At 46.3% G+C, this 21932-nt stretch overlaps 1 protein-coding gene across 9 annotated transcripts in view; it reads right to left on the bottom strand.

Moving 5' to 3' along the window:
- Positions 1 to 7045: 7045 nt before the first annotated feature.
- Positions 7046 to 21932, bottom strand: part of pard3ab (par-3 family cell polarity regulator alpha, b) — a 191504-nt gene continuing 176617 nt past the window's right edge. For 7 of the 9 annotated variants that reach the window (XM_079284636.1, XM_079284643.1, XM_079284638.1 and 4 more), the window contains 3 exons: positions 20892 to 21015; positions 14281 to 14423; positions 7046 to 10720 (listed from right to left, as the gene is read on the bottom strand). In XM_079284636.1, coding sequence (XP_079140762.1) covers positions 10324 to 10720; positions 14281 to 14423; positions 20892 to 21015 — 664 coding nt within the window. In that variant the 3' untranslated portion in view covers positions 7046 to 10323. The remainder of the gene's footprint in view (positions 10721 to 14280; positions 14424 to 20891; positions 21016 to 21932) is intronic. The other 2 variants (XM_079284637.1, XM_079284644.1) reach the window with 1 other exon arrangement.

Here is a 21932-nt window from a genome sequence, read left to right as displayed (position 1 = left end):
CCGTGATGCACTTTGTTTTGTGGAATTGTATGAAAATCGAGGTAAAGCCAGATCAATGCAGAGAGAAGAATACTTTCATGAGCACACACGTCTGGAACAGGTTTCTCCAACACACACTTTCATAAACTGTAGGTGGCAAATATGAAGTGGAAATAAATGATCTCTCATTCTGGTTATGAAGGCGTGTGTGTGTGTGTGTGTGTGTGCAGTTATGTGTGTTTAGCTCAGTTTTGTGTATGCGTCTGCTGAGCGCCGGGCCGGCGGCGTGCAGCGACAGTGATGAATAAGCATTGTTAAACGGGAGACACAGGCCTGGCGGTGTCATTAATCTTCATCCCTACCGGCACCCGTCACAGAACTCACTCCCTGTCCCGCCCTCCGCAACATCCACACGTTTCACTGTCAATGACACAAAAGGGAAGTGGAACCCGGGTGCTCCGGTTCTGATTGGGTTTTGGGTGAGGCTCCTGGACCGAAACGTAAAGAAGTGATCAACGGCCGTCCGCTAGGGTCAGGTGACCGATGGGACAAAGACAGCGGATGACACCTCGTCCGGTGGCTCAGAATGAATCAGTCTGCTTGGGGTTGATCCACAAGTCTACCGTGGTGAATGAACTGGCTCTACAAAGGAATGTGAACCTGTGGCGCACTGCGGCGTGTGACATTACACTTAAAAAGGATAAAGACGTTGCCTGTCTGGTCCTGTCTCAACTGGTAATGAAGACATTTTCTCCCAGGTGAGCATGGCCCCAGAACCCCCTCGGGTCTCAGGTACCACAGTCTGGCAAAACCCTGTGAGAAGCACTGTATTACTGTTCATTGATTGATTTTAACTTCAACTCACTTCCTCCATCCTGCTGCCGTGAATATTCTCCAGAGCGACAAATGTTTATTAATCCGCTGTCGAAAATAATCCCCAACAAAAGCACCATTTGCTCCCGTTGGATAAAACTACAGAGCCCAGCTGTTCAAGGAAAAGTTGTTTAAAAAATAAATATTCATTTGTTTGTGACCTATTTGTATGTCGTTTCTGCCGGTTTACATTTCAAGCAGCAATGAATGACAGCGTAGGAAAAGTCAGAGAGTATTGAGAGATGAATTGTGGTTCTTGTCCTGGGGTTCATATATTTATCCATCACAAAATATAGAGCAGCAGCAGCCTCATCCTTTAACAGGACAAACCAGAAAAAGCAGAAAAATAATCTACCGCACACACACACACACACACACACACAGCTAACATGCACATTACTTTCACCTCCTCTACCAGATGGTCACCAACAGCGGCGCCTCCCCCTTCGCTCACCTTCCTCCTCTGCCCTATGATCACGCAACATCTGGTTCCACCGCCCGCCGTATAACTCCTCTCTGTCTAATAAAACTGTGGCCTGGACCCTGAGGCCGTTTCCTTCATTTGCCATATTTCTCTGCCCGTTTACTGGATGTTGAAAATTAGGCCAAGAAACAGCAGGAGAGGCGAAGGCAACCGAGCGGCCCGAGGTCAGACTCGGCTGTAACCTGGAGGAGCGGCGGACCGGGAGGTCATCTGAGCAGCGGAGACACATTCAGGCCTCAGACCGAGTCTACCAAAGAGCAGCTTTGTTTTCCAAACACTTCAAACCAGAAAGCGACTGAAATTATTCAGAATCGGAGACTGAAATAACAGAAGCAATACTGAACAAGAACAGATGTTTGAGCTATGCCAAACAACTTGATCCAGCAAACATCATGCACTCAAGCAACTGGAAATTGTGGAGAATGTTTTCTACCAAAGGCCAAAATGCACCAAAAAGAACCTGAATGCAGCTCATAACAGTTGCATGTACTGCGTAGTCATCTGCCACTAGCTACTGACACTTTCTCCTGCACCGTTGCCTCCGTTGAACACAACCATTCATTTCTTGTTCTCAGCGACCGAAATGATTGAGTCAACTCCACCCGATCATCATTCAGGTGGTGTAATTGCAAAGTTGCAACATCATCCATTCCACGGAGCCCGAACCAACAACATCATCATCATTATCCAGAGAATGTCATGCAAAGATGCATTTAAGAAGCATTCCACTTTAAGGTTCTAGCTGGTGCAGCACACGCTAGACATGAGCCAGAGTTCAGCATTTAATTCAGCATGTTTGACGAATACAAATACGCTGAGGTGAGTAAGATCAGTTTCTCTGACTAACATGAGCTTGCATTGCTACTCCACCCAGACTCTGAAATATAAAAGCACTCACCTCCTGTTGGGCTTGAACAATGTTTGCTCCTTTGCAGAGAACAGCAGCTGTGGTGCGTTTGAGTGATTGGAGTCCACTCACTCTTGAATGCACATCGCTATCGCCAGATGAGGGAGATTGGCTCATGTCTTGTAACCAGTGCGGCATTAAAGCAGAGTGGAATTGTCAAGCTAGCTAACTAACTTGTGGACAGCTGGCTAGTTAGCTAGCTTGCTAATCCCACCATGCTTTAATGCTACACTTTGTCACAGCAAATGTGCCAGACAGCGGGCTGGTGGCAAGTGCTGGGTCAAACCGTCGCTCCGCCTCATCCCCCCTCTGTGGACGCGCTACCTAGCTAACTAGCTACCTAGCTAACTAGCCAGCCGGCTCCGGAGCTGCGATCGATCTCATACTGCTTTGGCGAAGGCAAGACCAGCACAATAACCACAGAAACACCAGTTCAATGTCCGTTCTATTTCTGCGGTTGTAATTTTAAATAGCTCCATGTCAGTTAAGTGCAGTCTCACTCCTTTAAAGAACTAGTCCGCGGGTTCCTACAACTAAACGCACAACCTTGATCTGACTCATGCGTATGTCAATCCTTTCAGATGGCACAGAGTTCCTCCAGGATACCTCAGACATGAACTTGGGAACCCGCCTGCATCAGACGGCACATTGTCCGGCTACAGGAGGCATGAAGTCCAGGAAGGGGGTTTCATGGCTAAGTTGGGCTAAGCAGAGGAGAGCAGGGCGTGCTGGAGTCATTTCATGGAGCGTTTGACGGAGGGAAGTTGGACAGAATCCTGTCGGGAGTCAATGCTTGTCGGATTCGGTGGGTCCTGGAAGTTGTTTTTCCCCGTCTATGCTGGTGATGCTACGTGCTCGATGGAGATCTGTGGTTTCTGATTGAGGGAGTTTATTAGTATAATGTTGCTCAATATAGAAATGTTGCTTCTGGGCCTAGGTTAGTGTTCCTGTGTTGAGGATAGTGCTGGGTTGTGTTTATTTTTCGGGCAGCTTGGCCACCCAGAGAACTTCAACTTTTCTTTTTCTGCTGTCTTTGTATTATTGAGTCTTTGCTTTCAGTTTCTCTTCAAAAACCATTTCCTGTCCGTCTTTCCCCTCTCACCTCAGCTTCATGCTGCCATTACCCCAAATGTCCCAGTCCGTCGAAGCAGACCGACGATCCAGCCCGAATGTCCAGAAGAAAATAAAAGTGATACCTCCTCCAGTGAAGTGCCCAAGCTCAGATACAGCTTTGATAACAGCTTCCCTTTCTCTGGAGACTCTACTGCACACCAGGAGAGGCAGGGCAACTAAAAGAGCTTAGTTTCATATCGCAAAACAGATAAAACATGCTCAATAAAAACACCAAATAACTGCCAGACTAACCCTGTTAAAATATTCAACAGTTCCAGGAAACTTAGGTTAATTCTAGGAAGCACAAGTACAAAAGTAAGAACTAGGGAATGCTCTACTTGCACTGGAGTTGATCGATGTTTGTGTTGGACACATACTGATGAAGAGGGCAATGCCATAAGGATCTCCTCTCACTGCAATAACACATTCCTCACATTCTATTCAGATAATTCTCGTCTAGCAAAGCCACTGCGACTGGCTGCTTTTGCAGAGGTCTTAGAAACTGCACATTCATTAACAAACATGGACAGACGTTCAATTCAATCCGTGCTATATGTCAACATGTTCACAAGGTTGTTGAGTCTGCGTTGTATTTAAACCTTTATGATGCCACAGTAAGAAAATAAACTCTTTCCAGATGTCCAAGAAGTGTAAAGGAGGGTAAATCTGGAGAACTTCCTGTTAGTTTTGTCTCCCATCTCGATTTACGGTCTCGTGTCTTCCCCCGCTTTTGCAACTTCTCCAGCTTCGTCTCCAAATTCCAGGAGGATGGTGTCATCTGTGCGCTCTCCATCCTGCGCATGAACGTCGAAGATAAAAAAAAAGAAAAGAAAGTGAGCAGAAACAGGTGTCACCTCTTCACAGGCCCTTATCCGACCTCCAAGTAAGCTCAACAGCTGAACCGCCCCCCTTGTGCGAGGCGACCGTGACATTACACAAAATGATAGGCTGCGTTAATGGCCACACGGTGCACGGACGGCAGCGGTGGCTGTACAACAAAAGGTTTAGCAGACTGTTGACAGGAGAAGGGCTGCGGTTGAAATGATGCCAAGAGGAGGATGAGAAATCATACAGGAGGTAAAGTTTACTGGCCTCAAGAGCAGCATGTCGCTGGTCCTGTTGCAGGTGTGTCACTGTGTTGTTAGCAGGTTGTCAAGATGCAACTGTGAGATCTGGTCCAGGGCGCTACGCAGAGAGCAACGCAGAGAGCTACGCAGAGAGCTACGCAGAGAGCTACGCTGAGAGCAGAGAGCTACGCAGAGAGCAACGCAGAGCGCTGCGCCGAGAGCAACGCAGAGAGCAGAGAGCTACGCAGAGAGCAACGCAGAGAGCAACGCTGTGGAATCTGGACTGTGCCACTGAAGTACGTACAGTTTTTTTTTTGTATAATTGAAATCAAATAATTAACTGAATTTAAAAAGCAATTGTGAATTGATTAATTGTATTTGCATTTAGATTATGCAGCTAAATGATCATTACATTCTGATTGGCCCCACCAACGTACCAGCTGGTCAATCAGAGCGACTGCTGCGCTCTTTGAGGTAGAATTCATTTATTTTTAGATGGCACATCTTTAAACTGAGGCAAAATAGAAACTACAAAAACAAATTCAAAACGAATTCATTCTGAGATCAAATTTGATAGGTACATGTATAAGTGTGTATGAGAGGCATGGACAAATGTGTTTTGCAATTACATATCAAAATGCAATTATAAATGTATCTTTTAAAGGCTGACAAAGAAATTCTAATTATTAACCAAAATTCTCTTAATGTGTGTGTTCATTGATTATAATTTGACACACTTTTGACTCCATACCAGCAGGTGTTAAGGATATTTCTGCTTATATTTAGTTGTTTTCAAGATTTATGAATGTGGACTATTTCTAGTTTTTCTCAGGCATTGTTAAAAGCCTGGCCAAGCGTCACGAGCATGATGCTGAGATGAAAGCTTGTATGCCGAAAACACATCACCTGATGGTTTAGCGTCAATAAAGACTTGCTTTAATTGAGGTTCATGTCTGCACCGGAGAGCTGCCATTCTTATCTATCGCCGACGCTGCTGGACGTCAGTGTGAAGCTCTTTGCAGAGCGCTGAACCAGGCTAATGTACCGCGAGCAGCATCACCTGTTGGAGGGTTTTCATTGGCCAGAGATCAGAGTGCGGTCGTGTGTCTGGAGCCAAGAGAAACAACTCCTTCATTAGAGAAACCTCTGCATGCAGACTTTGGACATCGCGCCAAACACATGGTACGCTCTGATTATTTCATGCATCATTACAATGAAAACATCATTGATAACAATAGCAATGTAATACATCTTTCATACATTATATTAACAATACGGCCTGCTCGTGGCTCTGGGAGGCTTCACTTTGAGCTGAACAGTCTGCTTTCCAACACGCTCAAGATGAAAATGCTAATGATTAGCAGGTATAACGTTTACCACGTTCACCATCTTAGCTTTGCCTGTTAGCATGCTAACATTTGCTGATGGGAATCACAATGTTATGTTCCATTTCATGGTTAAAACAACAATGCATTGGAAAAATCAGGGGATCACCAAAGCCTTCTTGATACATCCTTTGGGGAACATGTCTGTCTGTGTGTTGGTGCATTGAAGCATATGCTCAAACAAAGAGGCCTAAACTTCATATACGCTACCATGCAACCGTCCTTAAGATAAGCACAGCACATGACAAAGACATATGCTGCGAGAGGAAGCTCAGGCACACCTGCCTGTTGAATATATTCACATAAACTGTCTGTCTCACGTGGACTGCATTAAACCAAGGAGGCCCTGTGCATGTTCCAGACTTCAGCGGTATTTGAATACAAATGTAAAGAGGACTGAGACGGACCAAACGGCATCCTGTGTTCTTGTACATGTAGAGCCAAACGTCCTCGTAAACATCTGTGCGTGCGTTTCCTCAGTGCACCTGAGAGGAAATGTGCTGAAGGTTGAATAGGACCAAGGCATGACGACACACACACACACACACACACACACACACACACACACACACACACACACACACACACACACACACACACACACACACACACACACACACACACACACACACACACACACACACACACACACACACAGACAGACAGAAGTCAATCAAGAGAACAGACCGTCGTGAAGGATAAAGGCACCGGATGAGGCAGAGGGGTTTCTCCGGTTCCACCTCTTTTGCTTCTGTTCTCATTTTTCGGTTCCTTCCAACACGTACAGCCGGCTGGCTCAAGCACCTTTAACCTTCTGAACAAAACCAGTAGCAGGGAGCTGCTCAACAGATCCCCTGTGAGGGACAATGGGAATGTGGTTGGACCTAATAACAGGAAACTCAGTGGCGTTTAGGGAGATTACCTCAGTGCGTTCGACAGATCGGCCACACGGTTGTTGCAGAGAAGCCAAATGTTGGTCTTCAGTCACGTTTGTACACCAGCTGCTGTGCGATTCTCCCACAGGAACCAATGATGTTTCACTGCGTATACAATCTCCTTTGTCACCGTCGACTTCTCGCCCGTCGGCCTCAGAAGAAGACATCAGCAGCCAGAGCTGACAGGTTTGACATTTGACAGCAGACGAGTCCCTCCTGCTTCATTAAAGACTCGTGTGTGTGATCCCCGGTTCAAAGCCGGGCCGAGCAAAGAACCGGTAGAAACAGGCAGAGGTTGTAAACAGGATGCGGAACAGCCGTCCGTTTTATTCTAAATTTGATATGTACAGGAAAAGTGGCTGTATACATTTCTTAATATCATGTAAAAGATTTCTGGAAAAAAAACAAAAACAATTGCACATTAGCTTCCTTATTATACTTTAAAACACATCACATGGTTGAAGGCAATGTCACACGGGATACAAATACACCGATAACGCTCGTAAAGTGTTGGCTCTTGTAAATAAAATACAAACAATAAAGAAAAAAGGTTCCGGAAGGAGTACCCCAAATATGACACGTTTTAATACGATATCAAAAACGTTTAAAAACACAACTGTAGCTTGTGTGCTGTAGTGGCATTGACAAGCGAATCACATCTTCTGTGTAAAATATTGTGATATAATATCAGGCACTTATCGATTGTCTGACCCCGTAACCGGACAGCGATGTCCAGAGCAGGTCACAGGTCAAATACATCCTTCCAAATGTGCGACTCTGCATTCGGAGACGCACGAGTGTTCACAGCAGGAAGTGCTGCCCACTGCAACCAAACACTAAAAGTCATTCAGAGCACAGATATTGTTTTAAACTCACCGGCACAGTTCGTATCTTATTTGGTAACAGTCTTCATAGTGCGTTAGTGTCATTACACCCAAGTACATGCAGAATGCAGAAGGGACATCTTAGTTAGCTTAAATCAGAGTCGCGTGAACGCTTTATACGCTGGAATAATGCCTTTTCTTCATCTTCTTCTTACTCATCATCATTTATTACCCCCACTCAGCCGGCATCTTTCCCATCAAGGGCCTCCGTTAACTACCGGGAGATAATGCACGTCACGCAGCTTCACTCTGCACGTCACGCAGCTTCACTCTGCACATGGGGTGTGTCTGTTTGTTTCCCACAGCTCAGTGATGGCCACTTTATACCTTTTTGTTTTGGTATTTCCCTTTTGTTTTAAGTTTAACCTCAGCTCGATCTCATTTGCTTCGCTTGCAGGCGGAGACCGTCATGCCGCACACATTAGTGACGTCAAAGAGGGGCCGGTTCAGACCAGGAGACTCGGTCGCCACCGACTGCAACACTCACAGCGGCGGGCTGCGACTCAAAAACGGAATACAGAGCACATGTGTTGCCTCCACACGGCTCTCAACATGGCGACGGCTCGGAGCTAATGGTGCTGACAGAGCTAACGGCGCTAACCTGAGGGTGGGCGCTACGCTTCTGCAGCGACGACGCGTCGGCACAGAGCGGCGGCCGTCTGCTAGCCAACAGAGCGACTTACAACACACAGAGGGAGATCGACTCTTCTCTCAAGACATCACGCAACGATATATTTACACAGCAAGCAGTGTTTGCTGCTGTATTAATGATCTGACTTTCGAATTCAGCACTTTTAAGCATGTTAGTGATGCCCACGGTCTTATTTCTGACCTATAACTACAACAAGTCGCTGGGCTAGCATGAATCACTGTTGATGGTTCACTTCAGTTTGTTTAATTTGTCAGGTTTCCATCCAAGCTCAGTGGATGTCATATTATTTTTTGTGGCTCCCATTGTGCCAATTGAATCTGTGTGAAGACGTTTACATGACGTTGTGCTGAATGGTGGAAGGTATCGATGCTTTGTTGAGTTGCACCTTCTCCTGTTGGAGTATCAGCTCATACGAGGCATGGTCACAAGACAGGACCCGATGCTCCAAATCGCTCTTTAGAATAAACTGTGTGAAGGTATTGTGACTGAAGTTACAAGTCAGCTGAATGTGAGTTTGCAAAGCTCGGAGAGCTTTTGTGAGCGTGCTTGCGACTGACTACCGCTCGCATGGTTCTCGGTGGCGAACTCGCCCTGCGAGTATGTGACCAATGTTGCACTCACTGCCTGATTCCAGTGAGACCCGGCATCTGCTCTGGATCATTTACTCTGAGAAATATGAATTATTTTTGGAAGAAAGCAGTTCTAAGAAACATTTCTCTAAATGTTTGGAGAAGAGTGTCAGCTAAATGCTTAAAAAGGTGAAATTACAGAACGCAATTACAGCAATTTAAAGCAATTAACTCCTGAGGACAATTTTGCCTTTTGTTAAAAAACCCCCGGAGAAAAGCTCCAGCTAATCTCACACTGGCAGGTTTATTGTCTCTCTACCCATCGTTATTCTTTTTGTGCTTGTATTCCTCTCTTCATGTCAGAAGCCAGGGCCTCTGTCGGTTCCTCTGGTGGCAGCGTTCTTTGGCTCTGGCAGGCAGCAGGTGGCTTGTGATGAAAAATGCAGAGCAGAGTCTGACTCTGGAGACGTGGAGGAGGAGGAGGAGGGTGGTGAGCAGGAGGAAGAGTGAGGGGAAGGGGAGGGGCGACATGAGAGGAAGGTGGGAGATGAGCGAGGAGAGGAGGACAAAGGTGGGGGTGTTGAGGTAGAAGAAAGAAACATAATGAACAGAGAGACGACGAGAACGAGAGGAGGATGGGAGCCAGAGCTCCAGACAGACAGGCAGGCAGGCCAGCGAGTCAAGCCCAGAGCGGTGTAGGGGGGCCAGGCAGAGGATCAGAGCTGTCTACCCTCTCTGCCTGGGTCTCCTCCACGGAGATAACACACGATATGAATCATTTATGAGGGGGGCTTTTCTTTATTAATAACACGCACGCTGTGCCCCGCTGCTTTCATACATTTCATACGTGTTTTCTCTCCTCCCCGGGGAAGTACTGGAGTGAGAGAGCTCGCGATCGTTGTGGAGAAAACAGAATGCAGAGAAACGCCGTCAGCAGGGGTCGAATGGTAACTTCAGCGAAGTGAAGACGGGTTTTCTTCTGTGACCGATGGGACGAGTCCCCCCACGGGACACTTTCTATTTTAAAGCCACGACACGAATGCCTGATTGTGAAACATGTACCTTGTCACATGCCCACACACTAAACCCACACAGACAGTGATGCCTCCCCATGGGCTCAGAAGAACGCCCACCCACTTGCCGGTCTGCCCGGTTGATTGTCAGTACATGACGGCGCCAGATCTCGATGAATCAGAGTCCTGGCCGACTGTGAACGAGCGTCGGAGAAGGCACTGAGCGCCTCATGTCTGTAGACTGACCGACTATAGGTCATCGGCACGGTGGGGGATCGAACACAAACACCCACATACTGAGCACACTTCACATCTGGTTCCCTCGAAGACCATCGCTAAGCTAGGAGACCTCGAGGTTGTCCCTCTGTGTCCACTTGTACTTGTTTCTTCAAGGTAATCCCCTTAGCTCCTGTGGCAAAAGTTCTCTGTTCAGCTCTTCATCCCTCAGTCCAACAACACTCCTCAAGAATAAAAAAGTCTTCCTTTCTCCGACCCGATTCTGTTAAGCCTCGCTAACTGCGAAGGCGACGGCGGCACATCATGGCGGTACGGCCCCTTGGGGGAGGCTGGGTCCTTCAGGCGCGCTGTAGGGTAGCCCTCATAGCTGCTGTTACCGGTGCTCTCCTGCATCAGCTTCCCTTTGGCTTCCTGCTCGCGGCGCCTCTGCTCCTGCCTCAGGAGCTCCTGGGCCTCCAGAAGGACCCGGGCGTTGACCCCGCCGCCGCCCGGGTAGCCGTTCCTGGAGCCCTGGTAGCTCGAGTACCTGGGGTTGTCCTTTGCTGCCTGGAAGACATCGCCGGGAGGGTACGCCTTGTCCCACGAGTCCTGGGAGATGGAGCTGGGGTTCTTCCTGGGTTGCCTGGTGAGGAGTCAGGAAACAGGAGAGGAAAAGGTGAGATGGGCTTTGACTTTTGCTTCCAAAAAATGCTACTTGAACATGACACATCGATGATTTGTCTCACCCTAATACCCCTTGAAGAAAACCCCAAAATGCTACACATGCGAGACGTGATGCAGTTTCAAAGAACTACACATAATGTGCCGATACATTTCCCCATGACACACAACTTGAACCCTCTAAGTAGCATATTGGGACCTGGTCTGGTGGGAAGAATATAGCCAGCAACAATAATGTTTGTTCAAAAGCCATTACCTCCTGGGAGAGGGACTCGTGTTTGTGTTTTTGCTGAAACACGGTTATACTGTCAGTTGCATGGTAGCCAAGACATCACATTCAATGAAAATGAGGAACCATCACAGGCTCACAAACTGCCTCTGGGCAAGTACCGCCCCGCAGTAAAAACATCGCTAACCATGTCAAAGTCCCCTTCCAGCCCATTAGGCCCATTGCGAGACGGAGAGAAAGAAGCATTGGATGTGACAGACAGTAGCAGCAGACCTCCAGCAGGTGGAAACAAAACGAGGCGTCCATCTTGTCCGCAATGGATTTAATACTGGATTGGGTATTTGACGCTCGTCTCAAAAGGCACGGATAGTTGTCATGCTTCGGAGAGGATGCCCTGCCCTTCACCGCAAAAAATAATAATCCAGATGTGTGACATCGCCTCTCATTTTTGCTTGACTGGCCTCTTTGTGGCAGCCTCTGTGTGTGTGTGTGTGTGTGTGTGTGTGAGTCCATACGATATGCATGAGTGTCCCAAGCCACTACAGCTCCACCCATTCATCTCGAGGAAACGGCAAAAATGAGAGCAGAGAGAGAAGAAGACGACACACACAGAAACATCAATGGGCTTTTTGACTTGGAGCCATGCATAATTAGCAGGTTTATCAGCCAGCTGTGAAGAAATCATATTATTCCCGTGTTTGGATTTGAGTAGGAGGGGGAGAAAAAAAGAAAAAACCCTTCATGAGAAGAGAAAAGACCCTTTGTTTTTTATTCAGCAGAGATTGGACGCAATTGGGAATGGATACGCTTCCCGATGGGTGAGATAGGAGAACATCGCCCGCCCGGGTTTATTCCCGCTCACGGTTGAGTGATTCCAATTTTCAGAGACAGGCATCCCCGACATCTGATTTCATTTCATGTGTTGACAAAGAGGCCAAAGCCTGGTCCTGGCCCCCAGCTGACAAATGCAAACCAGATCCCTCCCTCTGTCAGATACCGTGCCGAGGAGGGGGGGGGGGGGGGGGGGGCAAGGTACATGTGTGGTAAAAACAGAACGATGTACACGGCTCTGTATTCCACGCATGCACACTTTGAAACATGACAGATGATAAAACAGGGAGGTTGGAAGGTGACGGAGTGAGAGGGAAAAAAGGGAGACTTTGTTGAGAGGTTGCAGTGCCGTGCAAACAGACATGGTGGGGGGGGGGGGCAAACGCCACTGCAGCTGCTGTAGCCAGCCTTCGGTCGCCCGTGATGCCATTACTTTGGCTCGGAGATCAGCGGTTTATTTTCACTTACAGCTCCTTCTTTAGGAAAGGGTCTCGCCCAGAAGGGATCTGACCTTTATCGAGTATGAAAGCTGCTTTTTAAGGAATGCCGCGGCCATTAATCACGTCTCCTTTCGCAATCCGGTCATGCTCCCATGAAGGATTCCGCCCCTCCATGAATCCCATCGAGGCCGCGCCATATTTACTCCGTCTCAGCCTCCGAGTTCACACGATGCTATGCTCTAAGTCAAACAATAGCTGGTGTTCTAGAGATACCACAGCAGGGTTTCATCCAAACAGAGCAGTGTCTTAATGGAAATGAGTGGAGAAGCGAAGGGACCACAGGATGCTGCCTCTGACCGCTGGAGCGAGTCGGTAGTTCATTAATCTTTCAGCCAAGCTGCCTGCAATATTTATCAAGGAAGGGATTTATGTCGATAACAGTGGATTGGGGTGCGTTGGTGAGGTCATAGAAGACAATGTGTTTAATGTTGTATTTGTATGGTAAGTGCGAGCTGATGATGTGCACCTGGACGGCTCGGCCTGCTTTGACCTCGCAGGGCAGTCTGATAGTTGGAGACGCTTTTAGGGAAGCATCATAACTCTGAATAACATTTCCTCCTGGACGCTTCCTGATTCAAGAATAAAAACCCCAAAAGAGGCCGACTCAGCTGCCCGTCTGCTCTCCTGCACCAGAGATCAGATCACCCCAGACCTTCAAAACCTCCACGCATTCTGAACTTCCTCCGTGGAATAGAAGAGCCGAGGGATTCTGGTTTATTCCGGTAGAAATACACTTGACCTGACGTTACTCATACTGCAGCTCCATCTTTCCTGAGAGAACATCTAAAATTGCTTCACAAATGGCAACCAATGTTTGATGAGACCCTGTGACACACGAGCAAACAGTCGAGGGCCCAATCCCAGTGGACCTCTGAGGCCTTAAGGCCCCTCAGGGGCCTCACTGACGTCACCTGGTGAGTGCTTGAGTGGGAGATGCTGCAAGGGCTCAACATGGTGTAAATAGGAAGTGAGCAGCACTTTGCGGCGCCATATCATGTTACCTTGATGACGCAAAAATCATGTGATGTCAAATTGTAGGTTTAGGGCTGTTTGTTATTCTCTTCATGGAAATGAAGGGACTGGACTGCCTGTGAAAGTCTGATGTGAATGGATCTTGCGATACAGAGTGGACAAGCCATAACTGACAAATACATTGACTTGTTTTTGTCAAAGCAGCAACATCAAGCAGAATTTAAAGAAGTCTTTGATGCATAAACCAGGTGTCTGCTTTGATTGATTTGAGTTCATCGAGTACGCCAGCTGACCATCGTGCCAGTCCTCCTGTTTGATGCTTTTGGGCTTCCCCTGGTTAACCTGTGATTTAATGTCACAGCAGGAATTCGGGGCGTTTCCCTCAGACTGCGAACTGTGTGCGCAGAAAAGGACTCAAAATGTCAGAGAGAGCCTTCAAGCATGTTTTCGACGGGACGGTGTGAACCCCCCTCAGACCTCGTGGACTTTGGGCCTGACGGTCCATGAGGACGGGGTCATGGTGATGGTCCCTGTCAATTGAGGGAGACATCTTATTTGAGAGTTCACAATAAAATGGTATTTTCCCCTACATTGGATGAAAAAAGCAGCGCACACACACACACGCACACGCACACGCACACGCACACGCACACAGTCATATCATGCGGATCAAAGGGAATTACATTCAGGGAGAGGAAAGCAATCATGTCAGATCTGTGTGATAGGGTAACATGATCCGTCCATTCTGAGGCTGAGAGTGTGTGTGTGTGTGTGAGTGTGTGTAGGTTTGTGGTCTGACTGACCAGCTGTGACCCCTTTTTTCTTACTCAGATGTTATATATAAAACCTGCTATCATTACTGTAACACGGCTATTACAATGAATCAGACATGATCAAACAGGCGTGCACAAACGTGCACACACACACACACACACACACCATCTCGTAGCACGTATTGATCGTTAGACACACACACACACACACTCTTACCGTGGCAGGGAGCTGTACTGCCGCTGTGCCTGGGCGAACGAGTCTCTCTCCTCCTGTCGCTGTCGCTGCATCTGAACCTCGACCGACACCGAGTGGCGCCCCGGCTGGCTGTACCCGCCCTGACCGTTGCTGCTGGTGTTTGACTGAAAACAGCAAGATGGCAGCCCGGTTAACTTTCCATGTCCTCGTCATCGCTCCATCTATCTCTTCATACCTCACACACCGCTGCCCAATCACACCTGTGGAAACGTGCACTGGGTAGAGAGGCTTCGTGTTTCAATGAGATTGTTCTGATCTCATGTTCTTGGCTCAACTTACGGAAAGAACAAACATTTGTACATTGTCTAAAATGTAAAAAACAAATACTAAAATCCGGGACGTTTGGAAGGTTTACGCTCTCAGAGTGAAGACCTGTTCTGTGCTCACTGAAACATTGATGATGCTGAACTGCCTGCAGTGCTAATGCAAGATAGATGTGTGAATGGGAGCTGTTGGAGGAGCCGTGAAGCAGATCAGTCTATTTCATGTCATTGGTCCTCCACATTTCAAACACTTACGACACTATATGCTGCACTTTATAACAGTAATAATCTCTAATTACGATCCAGCTATCAAACATGGATGGAAACATCCAAGTTCAATCAAAGACACTTTACGTAACATGTGATAAATCAAATGAGCTGTAAAGATGAAACAGTAAACATAACTTTTCTTTTATCCAGTCACGGTGAGTTTCATCCTTTATGCTTGAACTGAAGGATCTTACAGTTGAAATATAATAACAGGAATAATAGAATGTTTCTCTTGTGATACGCTTGATGAAGTGTAAACATCAGAAGTAAGAGGAATTCATTCATTCAGCCAAAGCAGTAAATGATGTACCGCATGAATAAAAGGTTATACTCTGAATCTGAAAATGTGAAAATCGCAAGAAACTGACAAAGACAAAACATGTGACGCATGATCCCTCTGTTTAAATTCAAAGCATGAAAATCACCACAACTGGACTCAGAGTTTTCACACAGTAGCCAAATAAAAGTAGCAGCAGTCCCTGAAACAGAACCCCCCCCCCCACCAGTCCAAACCACAGAGACTTACCAGCAGTCAGTGAGCTCGTCTCCTCTCGGGTCAGAATGAAGGTGAGACACAGACAGACAGAGGGAGGGGCCATGCTGGAGACTCAGAGCAGGGCGGTGATGAGACGAGGTGGATGTTAGTGGGTGTTAATGAAGGAGACAACACTCGGCCTGTTGACATGGTGACAGGCCCCCCCCCCCCCCACAGCCGTGGATGAACACCTCCTGTTCAGGTCATTAGGTCACAGTAGGTGCACATCAGCACGGCCATGATGGTTGATGTGCATATTTGCAAGTCTAAATTAATTATTGTTTTATTAGGCTATTAACCTGCGTACACACAAACTCCCAGCCAGTCATTAAAATATACATCCAGCATCTTCACATTCACATATTATATTCATATCTTTGTTATGAGCCCCAAAAAAGTTCAGGTTCCAGTTTGCACGTTTTCCCAACCAGGTCTACAGGCAAACATCATATATATCTATAGATATATATATCTATGTATATATATATATATATATATATATACATATATATATATATATCTATATATATATATATATATATAGATATATATATATATATATATATATATATATCTATGTATATATATATATATATATATATATATATATATATCTATATATATATATATATATATAGATATATATATCTATATATCTATATATATATATATATATATAGATATATATATCTATATATATATATATATATATATATATATATATATATATATATATATATATATATATATATATATCTATAGATATATATATATATATATATCTATAGATAGATATATCTCTAGAGATATATCTCTAGAGATATATTTCACACACGCACGCACGCACACACGCACGCACACACACACACCTCAGCAGCAGAGCACCACCTCAAGGTCCCGCCCACACTTGTACCGCTCCTCCGATGTTCATTAGCTGTGTGGGCGCAATAACCGTGTGCTTAGCTCAAAGCCAGTGTAATCACTTTTACGGCCGTGCAGATGAGATCCTGGCGGGAGCAGCGTGGACATCAGCTTGTGAAGCCCATAAAAGCATCAACAGTGCTGAAGACACGCTCCCCTTTGAACCAGTTGAAGCCGGGGCAATCATCTCTGGGATTGATTGCCACTGCCTCCCTGCTCGGCTGACAATAAGGACAGACTGGCAGCCAGCTGAGAGGGAGGGTCGGCCTCCCACACGTCTCGTACTCCACGTCTGACTTGAGAATTGCCCTGCAGGTAAATTACAGTCACAATCATGTTCACGAGAAAGAAATCCCTTTAGCCCTTTAGGAGTGTTGAATATTCCTCGGAATGCGTCTCATCTAACAGAACACGTGATAAGCGGAGCGGGAAGAAAAACCCCGAAGGGATCCAGATGACGGCAGCATTACAATGTTACAGTAAAATACAAGAGGCAATATTATGCTCTCTCTAAACCCCCCCAACACCAAGTGAATGAACTCCTCTATTCCCACAGTGGTATAAATGAGAGCAATGAAGCTGGCGCGGTGCTGCCGGGAGAGCGGGCATCAGTCATCCTGATGGAATTAGACCGTGCGACCCACAATCCTCTCCTGCTCCCAAATTATGGTGAAAAAGCAGAAGAGGGCTCCCATAGCAAAAAAATGATATATATATATATAGGATATATATATATAAATATATATATATGAATATAGTGATGAAAATTATGTGGCTAAAAAGGGATGGCTATGAAAACAGCTTGTGTTGAAAATGGATAATTCAGCCAATCAAGCACAGAGCGGGAACGTTGTGGGATAAATTCTACTTCACTGGAGGTTTGATAGAAAGAGGGCGAGCTCAGGTTGAGTGTCCAAGCCCGGCTGAAAGCTGCACAACATCATTGGCGCTCCCATATGGCTGTTGAGTTGATATGATGCGACACTAACAAACTAGGAGTTGGGACATGACTTGGGTCTTGACTCGAGTCTCGCCTTTGAACTTGAGACTAAGTTGGACTTGTGAAACACTACCTTGGTCCCACCTCTGCTAAAACGGTTCAGCATTCAATTCCCAGTGAATTCTGAATGGATTCAGGTTGAAAATAATGATCGTCTTTAATATAAAGTAATCTCTCTATTTGTTTTTTGTAAACAGATTTATCGTTTCGTCAACAAAAGGTTAAAAAATACTGAAAAAAGTCTGTTTTCCAGGTATTCCTCGTTAAATACAACACATTCAAATTAAAATAATTGAAACCAGGAAAAGGATCAAAGGGAAGCAGAATGTATTTGGAAGTGACTGAATTAGACTGAAACCAGTGTGGAACCACAGAGGGTTCCATTCGACTGAAACCAGTGTGGACCCACAGAGGGTTCCATTAGACTGAAACCAGTGTGGAACCACAGAGGGTTCCATTCGACTGAAACCAGTGTGGAACCACAGAGGGTTCCATTAGACTGAAACCAGTGTGGAACCACAGAGGGTTCCATTAGACTGAAACCAGTGTGGAACCACAGAGGGCTCCATTAGACTGAAACCAGTGTGGAACCACAGAGGGTTCTATTAGACTGAAACCAGTGTGGAACCACAGAGGGTTCCATTCGACTGAAACCAGTGTGGCACCACAGAGGGTTCCATTAGACTGAAACCAGTGTGGAACCACAGAGGGTTCCATTCGACTGAAACCAGTGTGGAACCACAGAGGGTTCCATTCGACTGAAACCAGTGTGGAACCACAGAGGGTTCCATTCGACTGAAACCAGTGTGGAACCACAGAGGGTTCTATTAGACTGAAACCAGTGTGGAACCACAGAGGGTTCCATTCGACTGAAACCAGTGTGGAACCACAGAGGGTTCCATTAGACTGAAACCAGTGTGGAACCACAGAGGGTTCCATTAGACTGAAACCAGTGTGGAACCACAGAGGGCTCCATTAGACTGAAACCAGTGTGGAACCACAGAGGGTTCTATTAGACTGAAACCAGTGTGGAACCACAGAGGGTTCCATTCGACTGAAACCAGTGTGGCACCACAGAGGGTTCCATTAGACTGAAACCAGTGTGGAACCACAGAGGGTTCCATTAGACTGAAACCAGTGTGGAACCACAGAGGGTTCCATGAGACTGAAACCAGTGTGGAACCACAGAGGGTTCTATTAGACTGAAACCAGTGTGGAACCACAGAGGGTTCTATTAGACTGAAACCAGTGTGGAACCACAGAGGGTTCTATTAGACTGAAACCAGTGTGGAACCACAGAGGGTTCTATTAGACTGAAACCAGTGTGGAACCACAGAGGGTTCCATTAGACTGAAACCAGTGTGGAACCACAGAGGGTTCTATTAGACTGAAACCAGTGTGGAACCACAGAGGGTTCCATGAGACTGAAACCAGTGTGGAACCACAGAGGGTTCTATTAGACTGAAACCAGTGTGGAACCACAGAGGGTTCCATTAGACTGAAACCAGTGTGGAACCACAGAGGGTTCTATTAGACTGAAACCAGTGTGGAACCACAGAGGGTTCCATTAGACTGAAACCAGTGTGGAACCACAGAGGGTTCCATTAGACTGAAACCAGTGTGGAACCACAGAGGGTTCCATTAGACTGAAACCAGTGTGGAACCACAGAGGGTTCCATTAGACTGAAACCAGTGTGGAACCACAGAGGGTTCCATTAGACTGAAACCAGTGTGGAACCACAGAGGGTTCCATTAGACTGAAACCAGTGTGGAACCACAGAGGGTTCCATTAGACTGAAACCAGTGTGGAACCACAGAGGGTTCCATTAGACTGAAACCAGTGTGGAACCACAGAGTTTTATTTTTCCATGATTAACGATTGCTTTGACAGCCAGAGCAAATGATCCATAAATGGAATGGGAGATATTTCTGACGTCCCTTTTTCCCATCAAGGTCCTGCCCACTTCTAAGCAGTAAGAACAGTGCTGTCCAAACCCAGCATGGTTCTCACTGCTAGCAGGAAAAAATGTCCTCATATTCCCGTGAACATATTCATTCGACAAATAACCCTAAAATGTTCAGCAGCCATCCTTAACGTTTAGAGTGTTTCATGGGAAAGCGAGCCGTGGATGTAAACAAACATAATGCTGCCGTATTGTCGAGCTCTTTCGTTGAGAGCACGCTCGGCTGTTGAGAGACAAAGAGAGATGTGACCTGCGCTCTTCTTTCCCACACTGTAGCGCTGCTGCCGTACAATGCCGGCTGTCTAGCCCATTGAAACGCACGACTCTGGTCAACACCGCCCAATGCAAAACAAAACGACACATTTTTATTGAATAAATCAGCTGGTAACGAAAAAGCAGAGATGACTTGAGTCGTGAGCTCTCACTTGATCATCTCGATTATAAACCTTCAGGACTAAATCCTCCCGTTGCACACCGAAGCTACAGTGGGACATTGTAGTGTGGACACCAGCAATAAAAAGAGTTCATACAGTAAATGTACAAAAACACTGGCTGTGCAAAATGACACTCGTTTGGAGAAACAACCAACAAAGAAGATTCATATTATTTGCTGGAAAGGACGTAATTTACAACACACCAGGTTTGAGACAACACAAGTTTGTGCCACTTATCACCACAACATATATCAATTATAATACGCATTGTGACATAATGCGTTTGTATTAGAATATGTTGTGACAGAGTGTGTGTTGTCCCAAACTAGATAACAAAATACGGTGAAGATGACTCCTTTGGAGCATAAAACAATAATAGAAAAAACACACACATTACACAGAGATGCCACCAAATAGAAAAACGTTGTAAAATCAGAGTTAAAATGAGCTACAGCTAATGTTCACATCATCATAATGAGTTATCAAAACTATTTAAAACCAAGTACACTTGAGTTGAGGTGCAAGGAAGCAGGGAGGACTAAAATAAATACTAAAAATAGGACGAGCGATTTCATCACCCCGAGAAAATGTGAAGGCATTCAGCTTCTTTGTTCGCTTATTATTAACCCCTTGCTGCTCCAGAACGCACGAAGGAGATTTGAATTTAATAAATGCCAGTTTAAAATGTACACGGCTCGACCGTGAAAGTGTAAAAAGGCACAGTTAAAACAAAGATGAGACCCCGTACACACAAACAATGTGAAGACAAACCCGAGTCCATGATGGAAACTGACGGGGGGACGATGGATGAGTACAGTGGGCTGTGACAGGTGGGTGGGGTTAGTGATGGATGCGTCAGGAGGTGTGCAAACTCCTGCATGCAGGCAGGTTGAACATTGGAAGGTGAGGGAGGGGGTGTTAATCGCACAATTAGCCAGGAAGGCCCATGGAGGTTAATGGTGATCCTAGTGGGGATCATCAGTCTTGTTCACGGCTGGTAGTAGTGGGGTTAGTGATGGTCAGCACCATACTCCAGCTAGCCCAGGGTTCTGTTTGGTGCTAACGCTGTTAGCATTCTCCTCACGCTAGCGTGGAAGATACACGTGCAGCGTCTCGGTGTGGTGGCCATCCTCTCCGGCCTGCAGTGGATTTGAGTCACCGGCCCCCGTCGTGTCAGACACTCACCCAGGGCTGCTCGAAGCTGTAGGTCCTCCTGCGGTCCTCGGGGTCGTCCGGGATGGTCTGCGACTGCTGGAACTCATGCCTCAGCCTCTGTATCCGGTCGTGGTTGCTAGGTGCTAGCCGGCTACTGTGGTAAAAAAAAGAGGAGAGAGAGAACAGGGGGAGGGGGGGGGGGGGAGATTGATGAGCGTGAGAGGTCCATTGTGAACACAGTGACCTGGTTCCATCAGCGCAGGCGGAAATGGCCTGCAGGACCAAGTTCTTTAAAACCCAACATGCTCCGTCCACCGATTGATCAAATGCACTCTCGACTCTGGAAAAGCAACGCGGCTACGTTCAGACCGGATAGAACGTGAGCTCGCTCACAGCAGGGCCAACAGCAACATCAATCAAACTAATGCATCTCTGATGTATTATTCATCACAATGAACAAAGCCTAGTGGTGACCGGTGAGCAGTACCACCCCCCCCCCCCCCCCCCCCCCCGGCCTCATATCATTCAACTAGCGCGCCGCTACTGTCTGTTGCAGCCCCGCGTGCTCACATCAAACACTGCTGCCGTCAGTGGAACTGAACAAACTCACTCTCTAGCTGCTCATTCACTGGATCTATACTTCATGTTATATGTTCGATGATGAAACATATTAAACCGACCAACATAAATTAAAAAGTTACTTTATTGACGGTGGAGTTTTCTTTTATGTGCCTGAAAACAGATTTAAATATTCCAACGGTAAAATAAAAGTGAAAGTTGGGCGGAGCCTGTTAGTCAGAGCTCCTGCTGATGAATATTAAACTCGTGTCCTCTCAGGAACTGTTGCTTAAGTATATTTTTTGTTATCTCTTCCTGCAGTTGATAGTTTTAGTTTTGAGAATGTTGAGAACATCCATCCAGCCGAGTAAAGGCTTCTTTTCCTATTATAAGAACCATCAACAGAGGCAGCTCAGCTTCAGCTCGTCCCTGAGCTCATGAATGGAGAGAAATATAACACGACTGCATAAAGGAGAAGACAGGTTAGTGTTAAATATAACGGCCTCCTACAGA

This window comes from Melanostigma gelatinosum, assembly GCF_949748355.1.
Source record: "Melanostigma gelatinosum genome assembly, chromosome: 15".
Taxonomy (NCBI): domain Eukaryota; kingdom Metazoa; phylum Chordata; class Actinopteri; order Perciformes; family Zoarcidae; genus Melanostigma; species Melanostigma gelatinosum.
The sequence above is the reverse complement of the archived record's forward strand: the minus strand, read 5'-3'. Positions and strand labels throughout refer to the sequence as shown.